Source organism: Drosophila mauritiana, chromosome 2R, assembly GCF_004382145.1.
Source record: "Drosophila mauritiana strain mau12 chromosome 2R, ASM438214v1, whole genome shotgun sequence".
Taxonomy (NCBI): Eukaryota; Metazoa; Arthropoda; class Insecta; order Diptera; family Drosophilidae; genus Drosophila; species Drosophila mauritiana.
The window spans coordinates 18,046,171-18,059,102 of NC_046668.1; the positions used below are offsets into that span (position 1 = coordinate 18,046,171).

At 39.6% G+C, this 12,932-nt stretch overlaps 3 protein-coding genes and 5 non-coding genes across 8 annotated transcripts; 5 read left to right on the forward strand and 3 right to left on the reverse strand.

Moving 5' to 3' along the window:
- Window positions 1–4,663: 4,663 nt before the first annotated feature.
- On the forward strand, window positions 4,664–5,251 carry LOC117137549 (general odorant-binding protein 56d). Its single transcript, XM_033299047.1, has 2 exons — window positions 4,664–4,754; window positions 4,811–5,251. Exons 1-2 carry the CDS (start codon window positions 4,698–4,700, stop codon window positions 5,150–5,152), a joined length of 399 nt encoding a protein of 132 aa, XP_033154938.1. The 5' UTR covers window positions 4,664–4,697; the 3' UTR covers window positions 5,153–5,251.
- A 420-nt stretch (window positions 5,252–5,671) lies between these two features.
- Window positions 5,672–6,262, forward strand: LOC117137550 (general odorant-binding protein 56a). Its single transcript, XM_033299048.1, has 2 exons — window positions 5,672–5,780; window positions 5,835–6,262. The coding sequence occupies exons 1-2, from the start codon at window positions 5,721–5,723 to the stop codon at window positions 6,150–6,152; spliced, it is 378 nt and encodes a 125-aa protein (XP_033154939.1). The 5' UTR covers window positions 5,672–5,720; the 3' UTR covers window positions 6,153–6,262.
- A 64-nt stretch (window positions 6,263–6,326) lies between these two features.
- LOC117137548 (thioredoxin, mitochondrial) lies at window positions 6,327–7,007 on the forward strand. Its single transcript, XM_033299046.1, has 2 exons — window positions 6,327–6,601; window positions 6,664–7,007. Exons 1-2 carry the CDS (start codon window positions 6,429–6,431, stop codon window positions 6,926–6,928), a joined length of 438 nt encoding a protein of 145 aa, XP_033154937.1. The 5' UTR covers window positions 6,327–6,428; the 3' UTR covers window positions 6,929–7,007.
- An 878-nt stretch (window positions 7,008–7,885) lies between these two features.
- Window positions 7,886–7,959, forward strand: Trnai-aau. Its single transcript has one exon. It is a non-coding gene; the product is annotated as a tRNA-Ile (tRNA).
- Window positions 7,960–10,548: 2,589 nt separating this feature from the next.
- Window positions 10,549–10,620, reverse strand: Trnam-cau. The gene has a single exon. It is a non-coding gene; the product is annotated as a tRNA-Met (tRNA).
- Window positions 10,621–10,911: 291 nt separating this feature from the next.
- On the forward strand, window positions 10,912–10,983 carry Trnam-cau. Its single transcript has one exon. It is a non-coding gene; the product is annotated as a tRNA-Met (tRNA).
- A 198-nt stretch (window positions 10,984–11,181) lies between these two features.
- Window positions 11,182–11,253, reverse strand: Trnae-uuc. Its single transcript has one exon. It is a non-coding gene; the product is annotated as a tRNA-Glu (tRNA).
- Window positions 11,254–12,527: 1,274 nt separating this feature from the next.
- Trnae-uuc lies at window positions 12,528–12,599 on the reverse strand. The gene has a single exon. It is a non-coding gene; the product is annotated as a tRNA-Glu (tRNA).
- Window positions 12,600–12,932: the final 333 nt, after the last annotated feature.

Genomic DNA, 12,932 nt, shown 5'->3' on the forward strand with positions numbered 1-12,932 from the left:
GCAGTGCTCGTTCTGTAAGAAATTGAAAAACCCAAACGGGGGGAAAGCCGTCGAAGCACCCAGCCCGATGATGGGAAAAATGGAAAATCTCAAGCTGCGAAAATCAGCAGCAAGCGCGCTGCTTTCGTTCGCATTATTGTCATGATGCTGTGGATATTTTCCTGTGCGCTCGGAATTTTTAATAAACGTTTAAGTTTATAACATTCTCAGCTTGGTATCGCACCTCTGTGTAATCTTTATGCCACATATCGACGAGTCGGCTTATCTTGCAGCTGGCGAAAAGAAAGACTTCTTAACTTGGCGAACTTCAGCCGAAAAGGTAATCCAGGGGCATAAAGAGTCTCACATAAAACCAACTAATTAGGCAAAGCATCTAATTAGACGCACAACAAGGACATGCGTCCTTTGTGCCGCCTCGTAAAAGCCAAAGCCCCCAAATGACAGCGTCGCTAAAAATTCTTATCGCTGGCACCAAAATTAAGCTCCAAACCGGGTAGCCAGGATACCGAAAAACGGTGAGGAAAAGCCCGGAAAAATTTATTGTGGCAAAGGTTAAAGACGGGCGCCATGTTAAATGTGGAAATTGTTTAATCCACTCCAATCCAGCCCGGCAATTACAATTACAGGGTCCGTGGTCAGCTGCATGAAATTGGAACTCCGTCCGAGGGATAAACTTGATGGAAAAAAAGGAGACTCTGTTCTGGGGAAAAAAAGGAACAACCTGGAATATAAAGGACAAAACCTATTTGCATTTTATTTTCTTTGTAATTTGATGCTCGATTGCTTTTTTTAGTGTGTAATGAGGTGGGCTCCAAATGGGTTTAATACACACATTCCGCTGGCGCCAGAAGACAAAGTTGAAAAAAAAACTTATCCCACGCATGGTTGGTCCCTTTTCCATTTCAACGTTTAGTTTTTTGCCTTTTAATGAGTTTTATAACAAAAAAAGATGAAAAATAGAACTATATTATGTTTAGTTTATTTTATACGTATAATTATTATTCAGATGGAAAAAACAGAATTTACAATATAAAATTCTTATTTGTGCAACTACATTTTGCATATTCTGCCAACTGAAAACAAAGCCATGAAATGTTTCGCACAATAATTGTTTTTAATTTTCGTTGGCCGAAAAATATTCGAATAATAGAGTGGAGCCTGTGGCTTCTTTTGCGAAATTTCCATTCCATGGCACGCACGATTGCATCCAGAATATCCGGAGAATATTTAGGCGCCCTAAGAGGAAGCTGACATTGCGACGTGCAAATTGATCAAAATAAATTGCATAAAATATTCCATTTACGTTCCCATTCCGAGTGGAGCTGCCCCGAAAATTATTGTAAGCATCTAATGCAATCAGAAAGTGTTGCAACGCCTTGGGGCAGATGGGCCAAAACAATTCGCATCGAGCCATTAATTTGCTTCCCAACTGGTTGGGCAGCGTTTCTGTTTTGAGTTATGCCCGGAATTTGTGATAAGCTATGCGGATTACGGACTGAAAATACCAAGGAAACTGAGCTTTCTTTTCCGGAACTTGCCTGTCAAGGTGGCTGGGTAGTTTTCTTTTGGGGGGCGAAGGCAGGGGAAAGGAAAATATTTTAGCAGTCAGATAACGGATACCACTAGCATGCTGTTAAAATAATTAGTGGGAAACAGCTGGCTCCACCCACAATCCCCAGTTAGCTTGGCCAAGAGCGAGTCTACCAAATTTGGAACTGCAACAAAGGAGTTGATTATTTACCCACGTGCACAAAGTTTTCCTCACGTGCACTTCCATATGCAAATACATCAGCCAGTCATTAAATTAATTAAAAAGAGCTCTTTCCGTGAAATGACTGTGCAAAAACTTTCATTTGCAACTGGCTCCGATGAGCACAGCATTTTGTTCAGGTGTTTTCTGAACAATTTCAGCACCTGCCATTAAATTTAAACACTTTATGCGTGATTAATGAACTTCCAGTCAAAATATGGTTAAAGCAACGAGAAAGCAAACATTTTACATTGATATTATCTGAATTAGAAAACCAGATAGCAATGAATCTGCAAGCCAACATGATAATTACCATTCAATGAAAATCAGCCATATATATGGAGAACTTAGAAATATATAGAAACTTGCCCTTTGGCCAATTATTACAGGCGTAAAAATAATCTTAAATGGTTATCCAAAGTTAAGAACAACCCTTAGTTCTTCCCAATGTTTCCGAATGTATTATTCTTACCCCAAAAAAACTATCCCCAAACATTTTGGGGAGAGTTCAACGAACTTGCCCCAGAGGCGCTAGACCCCCAAGGAATTGTCGCACTGATGATTCTGTATCGAGTCCTCCCACATATCATGGTGCTGGCAATAAACTGGGACATAGGATTTACTAATAACAATGATATAAGACATTTCCGAAAATGAGTATATAATAAAGCTAATGGAAAATTATGGGGCCTGGGGGCTAGCAATGCAAAAGTTTCTTTTTAGGGTGAAACATAAATATAAAACAACGAACAATTAATGGGTTGCTATTTGAATATTTTGACTCATCAACATCGAAATCATTAAATTTCACACCAGAATGTTATTTGAAGTGTGAAATTTATGGCACTGCCATTTAGCGTTATCACTTGGAATGCCCGGAATGACATTACGACTGTAAATTCCTATTACCTGAACATATTGCCAAACTAAACCTTTTTGGAGAAATTTTTAGGGTTCAATGGCAAAACTTAATGGTCTATTAAGGTGTTGGGCCGGCGATTTAAATGCAATTAAATAGACAGTCTTTCAATTCTTAATGGCTGCAAAAAAAGGTAGGCATGGGCTTCAATTAAAATAAATGCAATTGCCGAGAAGAGTGGCTCGTAAAAATGATTAACGAATAAAATGGATACAGGCCGTCATCAATAAATGCCTATCGCAGACATTTATTTATGAATGCTAATAACTTTTAAAGCTTTTCATTTAACTCAAATACAAATGGCCACCGCCAAAGCTAGATGGTGGGATGCATGATGGGGCGAGTCTGACATGTTTTGGCGGCTCTTTTTTGCCCACAAACACAGGAGCACAAAATGTCAACTTTTTGCCAACCGAAAATTGTCAAATGCACTGAATTTCAAGCGCCATACATTTATGTTGATGCGGTTTAAAAGTTTTTTAATTACATTTGCAGGGGACCCCGAACCACCCACCAAAAAAACCGCGACAACAGCCAGATCCTTTCGTCCACCCATCCGAAAAACACATCCACACTCGCGTCACTCATTCGGTATATTTAACGCTTTATGATTGTATTTTGTGTGTGGAAAATGTTTAAAACTCATTTAATTTGAAACAAATTAGAAACGATAACACACACAAGAGAGAAGTTGCTTTTGTGTTTAGAAACGATATTCCTCCTCTTCTACACTTGTTTTGGCACCTATTTTGACACTAATGGAGTGTGGTTTTCAGTCACAATTTAAGGAGCGTCGTTTATGTAATTGTGTTTATGATAATGGTAGAAAAAGAAAAAAGGAAGTTAGCTTTGGCTAACAAGACTGCAAGACTGAACATTGTAATTAGCATGTGCGAAATTGTATTAATAACTGAAACTTAGGGCCTCTGTTTTTATATTTCGCTATGATCATTAACTGATGACATGCAGAACGTTTTTCTTGCATAACCATTAACCCATATTCAGCATTAGCCTCACATTCTCGACCCACTCACACGCTCGTCCTCTTGTCACTTGCTTGTCAATCATCCATCAAAGCCACACAAAACCCCATCAGGAGAATGAAAACTCGGGGCTACTTATCTTCACATTGAATGCTCGCAGAAACTGAAACTAATTGCTAAAACGCCTTGATGCCTGTGTAAGCAGTGGGGATTATGTAAAGACACTGGCAGGAAAGAAGAATCCTATCTCTAACCCTGAATCATAAAAATGTTTAGACAACAAACTGAGGCTGGGCGGGTCATCACTCATTTGGCCCAAGTAAATATGGCCTGGCCAACGAACGAGTGAATGTTATCAGTATTTTGGAATCTGCTGTGACCCAAATGTGTGGGGGGTCATAGCCAGAAGCTCGGATAGCAAAATCCCTGCTGACTTAGGAAAGTTTAAAGCACAACGAAAATTATTAACAAACTGCACAGCGTTCAGAAAATTAATCTTGGCCAATTGAAAGCTGAAAAATATACATTTAAACCACACGTCATGGAATGCTTCTACTCTTCACACACTACTTTATACAAACTACCTACTTTGTAACTATGAATTATAAAGTGCAAGTCAGTATTCGATGTTAATGGAAAGTTTTATTTGATAATCAGATGGCGGACTGTAGTTCGAACTTCAGAGTTTTGTAATCGTATCTAAGAACTTTTATCAGAGGCCAATAAATATGCAGATCCTAGTTATTCCTTTGAACTAGGACAGCTTACGCTAATTAAAAATAGACTTTAAAGCCAACTGAAGCTTAGTTTTGCCCAAATGAAAGCCGCAGTTATATATGTACATATATGTAAAAACCTGACACCAAGAAAGAACCCGCAAGTCAGCATGGCTAGGTTGTTTCTCAGCGCAGCCAAGTAGATTGAAAGGGAATCACTAGACAAAGTCCAAAGTCCATCATCGCAAATTGTATAAATGCTGACTCGCCGAGACATTTAGCCAACAGTTTCAGTTCTAAAAGATTGTAAACAGCTCACGATCAGCATCATGAAAGTATTCATTGTGTTTGCCGCCCTTGCAGCTCTATCTGTGGCATCTGCCGCGGTAGGACCTTTTGCTTGATCTCCAGGAGTCTTTTAAAGATTTTTTCCTCTCAACAGGACCTAACTGATTCCCAAAAGGCTGAGGCTAAGCAGAGAGCCAAGGCCTGCGCCAAACAGGAGGGAATCACGAAGGAGCAAGCCCTTGCCCTGCGGTCTGGAAACTTTGCGGACTCCGATCCAAAGGTAAAGTGCTTCGCCAACTGCTTCCTGGAGCAGAGCGGCCTGGTGGCCAATGGACAGATAAAACCTGACGTGGTTTTGGCCAAACTGGGTCCCATCGCCGGCGAAGCCAATGTCAAGGAGGTGCAGGCCAAGTGTAACTCGACCAAGGGAGCCGACAAGTGCGACACTAGCTACCTGCTGTACAAGTGCTACTACGAAAACCGCGCCCAAATCTAAGAAAAACTATTTTGATCTACAAAAGAATATTTGTTTCTTGAATTTTCACTTATTCTCAATAAAAATGTGACCAAGTTTCCCAAATAGGTGTGCAATCAATTTGAGAAAAAGCTTGAAATTTTTAATAGGCGTGCACATAGACAGTCAGCAAAATCTATTTAAAGCGCATCTTCAGTATTTGAATTTTAAAATCATAAAATGAACGGAACGCTTGCTCAAGTGTTTCTAGCCTGCATTTTCGCTTTTTCATATTCCAATGTAAGTGACTATTCTGCACCACCTTATTTATTTCTTAAAATTGCTAGACCGTGCTGGAAAGTAGTGGAAGCGAAATTATTAATGTTTTCCTTTTAAAAATGCAGTCATCTTAAAAATCAAGTACAATTGAATGTTATTGTGCCAGGTTAAATAGCAAGTGGGTAACAGTCCCGGAAAACCGAAACCAACCGTTGATAATATGATTGATTTCTTCGAGTTGAGGATAATGTGTAAATAAGCATGGCTAATATACGAACTATAAAAGCCAGGGAAGATAGCTAATTTATGTTCTTGCGCACAAATTATCAATATGAAAGTATTCCTGTTGTTCATTTTCCTCTCTGCTATCTGGCTCCAAGCACTTTCTATGGTAAGCAATCGAAATAATGTTGAAATTCCTTACTCTAAAATGTACAAGTTTTAGAAACCTTATGAAAAAGTAAAAGCCTGCCTGAAACGGCAGCTGGGGTATACAGTTACAGCAAATACCAAATTAGATGATAAAGAAGACTCTCTTCAAAGCAAGTGTTTTTATCACTGCTTACTGGAAGTGAAAGGCGTTATAGCAAATGACGCCATCAGTTCCGAGCAACCGAGGAAAGTACTTGTAAAAAAGTATGGTATTACTGACACAGATGAATTGGAAAAAGCTGAAGAAAAGTGCCATTCCGTCAAGGCTACCGGAAAATGTGAATTGGGGTACAAAATCTTTAAATGCTACCAGTCCATTACCAAGCATTAGACTACTAAACAATTAATTTACATGACACTTTTTAAACTTTTAAACTTCACACGCGTACATAATGAAGTGTAAAACGAAAAATTAACTAAATACTAAATGTAATTTCTGGATCAAGCAGCCTTTGAATTTATGGAACTCTATGCCAAATGGGATTTTACCGTAGAACTTTCAGTAGAATAAAGGCCCTAGTCGGCATCACACTGTAGTCCCAACAATTTTTGGATCAAAATTTTCTTGCTATTTATCTAGGCTAAAATTTTATCCGTAAGCTTTATTATGTCCAGCTATAGAAGATTATTTCGGGCAAAGCGCCTAATGAATTTAATGAAGGCTAATCGCGGAATGACCAGTACTGGCAAGCAACCGATTTTCGATGTGGAGACTAGAAAAGACTTTGAGCAACGTGTGATCAACAGCGATCGGCCGGTGGTTGTGGACTTTCATGCCAGGTGAGCTTAGCTTTCAGTTAAATGGAACCATGTAAAGACATTGTTCCGACCATCCTGATCAGCTGGTGCTGTCCATGCAAGGCTCTGGCCCCTCGACTGGAAAACGTTGTGTCCGAGCAGGAAGGTCGAGTGAGATTGGCCCGGGTCGATATTGATGAGCATGGGGAACTGGCCCTTGACTACAACGTGGGGTCCGTTCCTTCATTGGTGGTCATCAGCAACGGCAAGGTGGTAAATCGAATGGTTGGCCTGCAGACCAGCGAATACCTACGCAAGTGGCTCCATAAGGCGGTGCCACACCCACCACCTGAGGATACGGAAAACTAGATCAGCATGTCACTAGGGAGTGATAACGCGTTCATTGTAGGCTAGCTTTCAGTTTTATTAAACCACGTTCTCAGCAACACGTTTTTAATTAATTTTCGATTTAACAAGTTCCTTAGGTGCGTGCACTCGAAGAAATAAAGAACCAACTATGTGGATTATAAGTACATACCAAATGTTGTGAATAACTAGCACTATTTAAATTTCGAATATATAAAAAAGTAAAGCTTTAAAATTGTTTAAAGAATAAATACTTAGATACCCAAGTGCCTTTTTGGGAATTGCGCTCAGTGTACTACTGTTCAAATAGCTTCAGCTCTGGGCGCCCAGTGGCGGCAATTCAAAATGCAAACAAAGTCTCGTCTCGTGTTCAAACAATTTGCGGATCGGTGATGGGGGGAGAAGCACACTGGCAGGAACAAATACAAAACGTATATCAATTGTTTGTTTATTTGTTTGCCAAAAACAACAAGCTTACTCGCTCTCCATGTGTCAGTATACTTTTGTTGTGTATTATATCCCTGCTGTCTAGGCGATGTGAATGCATGGGGGAATGTCTAATTGATTTTGGTAATGTTGCTTTTTAATGAAGTGTCACAAATGTGCTGCTTGCGAGCAGCAGATGCATGTGGTGTCGAGCAGCATTTAGCTCCCTCAGGAACCGAAAAGAATGCCGTCTACTGTCGGTGGTAAATTAATTATAGACGCAGAACAACATGGCTACATGGGGAAAATAAGATATAAACGATTCTAAATATTTTAGTATCTAATTAGAAATATCTAATTATAAATATAGAATTAATCAAAATGAATAAGCATACATATTGTAAATAGAAGTTATCACTATATAGATAACATAACACCCACCTTCCAGCATTTAAAAGCTGATCTTTAAATAAACACCGATTTCAAAAGCTAGAAAACGAACCTCACGAACCTGAAAAGCTCCATCGTCACCAAGGCCCATTAGCTCAGTTGGTTAGAGCGTCGTGCTAATAACGCGAAGGTCGCGGGTTCGATCCCCTCATGGGCCATGATTTTTTTTTATATTGTCTATTATAATAAATATTTCAGTTTCCAAACGAAATCACATGCCGCAATTAAAATTGTTCAGTAAAAGTGTTGGGTATGTACAGTCCGCAGTAAAGTTTGTTTGTGCCGAACTGCCGGATCCACAAAATAGATTTGCCGCAATGTAATTGAGTATTTGTATTCAATTAAGACTTATTTCAATATTTGCATAAATACAGCAGACAGCCAGCAGACTGGTGAGAGTTGAATCGAGTCGAGTGTTATGCAGTCCAGTTGAGTCCTCGTGCGGATATAAATCCCTCATATGCTCGAGCATAATTTGGTGAAAGGAACTTGGACAAACACAGTCGAGATTCGAGGGGATGGCGAAAGGATGCTCTTCAGCGTGGACAACACCAGGACATAAAATCTCCGGGATGTCGACGAGGTGTGGGTGCATGTGTGCACACTGTCTGATTTTGACAGCCCGCATAAAGCGAGCAAAGGACCACGGTCCTCGCTGCCTAGGTAAACACTTGTAGAATGGGCCAGCTAAATGCACTACCTCCTGGACGGTTCACCCCTTAGTTTCACAGTGCGTGGAAATGGCGACACAAACTGCAACATATATTCATTTTTATTATGCAAACATTGCTTTAATTACATTATTTTTGCGTATACGCCCGGAAAACAAACTTTACCCACTTCACGTGTGTGGCGCTCAGCTTTTCACTGCCCCTCATCGCCCTGATCAATCACTGGAAAATTGGATTTTCATATGTGCTGCACTCTCTCTCTCAGCCTGCCTCACCATTCATCCGCGTCGCTTTCGGATGGAGCTTATGCAATTTCCGTTGCCCACCGTTGCCTTGTGGCGGCAAAAATCAATCGTTGCCCCTCCCACGAACAGCAGTCGTCCGTCGTTTGACAAGCACAAACACAAACTTAATCAGTACCCATGGATTGGTCAATAATTTTTAAATACAAATCAAGTGTTAACTGGGGGCTTAATTGTGGGTTGGCCACCGATCAGGCAATAAAAAGCACGCCCACCTCGTGCACCGTTTTTATTTGAGAAAATTAAAAAAAAAAAAGAAAAAATACAAGTTAATTTGATTTTGTGGTTTTTGTTGAATTTTAACAAACACGTCTTTTTTTTACGTAAACTAATGTTTAGGAATGTTCCAATTTGAAATGAAAAGGTAAATTTAAGACTGTTTAGTTTTCAATGACTCCCCTTTAATTGCTAAGAATCGGAACTCATGGAAACCACAAATACCCCCCAAAACACTGACAACGTGGGATTTTAACACTCGCCAACTGACTGCGTTGAGCTCAATTCAGGCGGAACCCTTTTTCTGTCTCAATAGAAAAGCCGGGGACTCTACGTCCAGGCGGAAATGTGTCCAGTTCATTTTTTTTTTGGATTTTCTTTTACCGTCTATCGAATACGCCGGATGCCAGGCTGACGGAAATTCGATTTATTTTCATCAATATTCAATGTCATTGCAACATCTTCGTGGGGAAAACCAAAAGCGTACATCAAGCATGTCACCCAACGAAAACGACAGAGAGCCAACAACCCGCAAGGAGAACAACCTAACCCCTTCAGTCCAATGGAAATGGACTTTGTGGCTTGAAACTTTTTGGGGGTTTTGCTATTAAAATTTGATATGCATGTTGGTTGTTGTCTCGTTGTCGCAGCTGCACGTGCAGCAGGCGACGAACAAACCACCGGTAACCACCCACCATCATCCCAAACCAACCAAATTTTCCCCTCCCCGCTTTCCCAGGTGAAACTGTCGCAGTGTAGAGCAGCTTTTGGCCATTCGCCGTCCATGGGGGCTGTGCCAAACTTGACGCGCTCTGCCATTGCATATTTAAACAAATTTATTTGCAATTTAGTGCTTGCGGTTGGTTTCCATTGGCCCGCAAACCTCGCCCCACCAATTCTGGATGGTTTTGTGCAATTTCATGGCGCGCTTTTAAGTGGCGCGAAAATTAATTAAAATTTTTGCCATTTATTGACAAATATGTCAATTTGATTGGCATACAGGGTTGGTAGCTCCCTGCGAGTCTGAGTATTAATAGTAACTTGGTCGGCATCCCTGTTTTTTTTTTTAATTTTCAAAAATATTTAAGCACCTTTAAAGGAAAGGTCCCGCAAATTTAATAGCGCGAATCCCGAACTCCTGCCTCGTAGCCGTATCGCATCTCTTAGCAATGCAAACAGAAGCGGCAAAAACCAACAGAGTCGCACTCGGCGAGTGGTTATTAAAGCCGTATCTGTGCCACTGGGCAAAATACATGCCTCAATGTGATGCAGAGCCTCAGCAGATGTGTGGGAGCGTGCTGCAAGTGCGCGATAAGAGACGTGGCCACCACGGTACCAAGTAAACACATAATCCACGTGAGCTGGAGCCGGTGACACGCATTGAGGTATGAGCAAAAATAAATTTCAACAATCAAACTCTTTAAAATAATGGATTCGATATGGTATTAATGCAGATTATTAATAAATTGCCTGACATTTCTTTCCTAGCAGAGAAATACATTATTTCAAATACGATCGATCACAAAAATAAAAAATTCTTCCACCAGAATCTACTATTTAGCAGAGCAAGGTTTCGATCCTCGGACCTCTGGGTTATGGGCCCAGCACGCTTCCACTGCGCCACTCTGCTTGTAAAATGATGAGTACAATGTTTAATATGAGATAACGTGCAACATTTAAGCACCACTGAATTTCTTATATGAATTTAGATTATTGATCTGGGTTTTAAGACATTTACTCAGCTAAGAATGATTTTCATATTTTCATATTGTACTACGAATGAATTATATGGCCTTATTTTTATTACATAACCATAACATATTGCAAATAAAATGAATTTCTTAAGACAGTAAATAATGCCAGTCATCCCATCCAGTCAACGCCGCTTACTCATATTCAACATAGCGCTCTATCAATTGTAAGCAGAGTGGCGCAGTGGAAGCGTGCTGGGCCCATAACCCAGAGGTCCGAGGATCGAAACCTTGCTCTGCTATGGGATAATACGCAAGTGCGAATTATTTTAATTTGACTTTTCAAAAATATATTTATAAGAACTATATAAGTTGCTTTACTATATCTTATATTAATGAAAGTTAGTTCTATATGTATAATATTGACTTTTTGGTGTTTGGGTGGTTCGAGTTAAATATGTGCAAAAAACTACACACCTTTTGAAGTCAAAGAAAAAATTTTCCCATACCGGGAATCGAACCCGGGCCTTCTGGGTGAAAGCCAGATATCCTAGCCACTAGACCATATGGGACACTTTAACGCCGTTTGATTTACGTCTGTATTTTAAGTCCAAGCAAAAAAAATCAGCTTTAAAGTGCATTTGTTTGGTTGTTTTGTTTTACAACGATATTCAAAGAACTATGAATAAATTGGTAAATTTAAATATCTCTGCCTTATAAAAGCGGATAATATACAAATTAATAATTTAGTTACCTTCTTAAAATCTAAGAGGATACAGATATGTACTATGTTGAAAATTTATTTGAAGACCATGCAATAGCTCACATGTCCAACTTCTTACTTTAAAATGGCAAAAATACACACCAAAAATAGATCACGCCGACCATTTGCAATTTAGCATTTTTTTTACAACGCAAAGTGTTTGGTCCTTTGGCGTGTGCTTTTTAATTTAATTTTCGTAGGCCCGCCATGCACTTCAAACCGCTGGCACAAGCTCGCACATGAATAACGAACTCTCAACTCCCATCGCCCACTAACCGAGCCAAGCGAACAACACCCACCCCACCATGGCGCTTCGGCTTACAAAAGCACCGTCGAGAGCCCAAACCACGTGGCGCCCGCTTTCATGCGCTTCGTTTAGCAAAGTGGATGTTAAGTGTAATGCGATTTTTATGTAAATTTTTGGCGAAAAAAATAGCCAAACATGTTTGCACACGGGCAGGGCAGAGGAGCAGCCAACAGCTCGTCGATGTTCGTTGCCATGGTCACAGCCAGCTTTACAGCGAGACAAACAGCAACAAATGACTGGTCACACCCACAACCCATTCAAACTCCATCCACACGAATCCTGAAAATGGACAGACAAGTGCCAATTCCGTACGATGAACTAATGTACCGAAAATCCGTCTTCCTATCTCTTAATAATAATTTTGCTTCATATATATTAGTTAAAAAAGTTCATTAGTTGAAAGACCATCAGTTAAACCGACAACTCTAGGCAGGAGCAACCCCGTCAGAGTCGTGGTACTAAATTATAATCACTCAGGAGTCATAATTTCGTAACATCAAGTGGCCTTTTAGTATTTGGGTAGAACGTCAGTCTACCACTACTAATGACAATCGTTCCGTTGAAAACAGCGACCTGTAATTCGACGAAGAACTAGAACAGCTTGGGAATTTTTGGAGCCCACTATACAAAAAAACAACTGATAATGTCTTACACAAAATATCTAAAAGAGGGCGCTCTAGAACTCAGCACAAATAACCCAATAGATGTCGCTTAAAACGAAAATGCCATTGATGAATATAAAGTGATCTTTGTTTATGCGAGCAAAAAATTAACAATTCCCATACCGGGAATCGAACCCGGGCCTTCTGGGTGAAAGCCAGATATCCTAGCCACTAGACCATATGGGACTCCAACGTAAGCGTGTCAAAACGTGCTTTTGACCTTGTATTAATACCATCTTGAACGTATTAAACATACCTTCGAAAACGAATGAGACACATTAGAAGTTCTTAACATGTTGCATTTGGATTGGTTTTTTTAATGAATTAGAAAATATACATTATATAATCATACAAATTCCAATGAAATTATTTTATATTATTAATAATTATTATAATTATACATATAATATATGTATATAACAATGCCTATATATACCCTATAAAGTAAATACCTAAATGAATTAGAAAATATTAATAGCTTAATCATAAAAATTGCAATAAAGTATTAATATATAAATA

Excerpts from the sequence above, each read along its gene's own strand:
- LOC117137549 (XM_033299047.1), top strand. The coding sequence starts at position 4,698 with ATGAAAGTATTCATTGTGTTTGCCGCCCTTGCAGCTCTATCTGTGGCA. Across the intron at positions 4,755-4,810 it reads TATCTGTGGCATCTGCCGCG|GACCTAACTGATTCCCAAAA; the intron begins GTAGGACCTTTT and ends TCCTCTCAACAG.
- LOC117137550 (XM_033299048.1), top strand. The coding sequence starts at position 5,721 with ATGAAAGTATTCCTGTTGTTCATTTTCCTCTCTGCTATCTGGCTCCAA. Across the intron at positions 5,781-5,834 it reads GGCTCCAAGCACTTTCTATG|AAACCTTATGAAAAAGTAAA; the intron begins GTAAGCAATCGA and ends TACAAGTTTTAG.
- LOC117137548 (XM_033299046.1), top strand. The coding sequence starts at position 6,429 with ATGTCCAGCTATAGAAGATTATTTCGGGCAAAGCGCCTAATGAATTTA. Across the intron at positions 6,602-6,663 it reads GTTGTGGACTTTCATGCCAG|CTGGTGCTGTCCATGCAAGG; the intron begins GTGAGCTTAGCT and ends CATCCTGATCAG.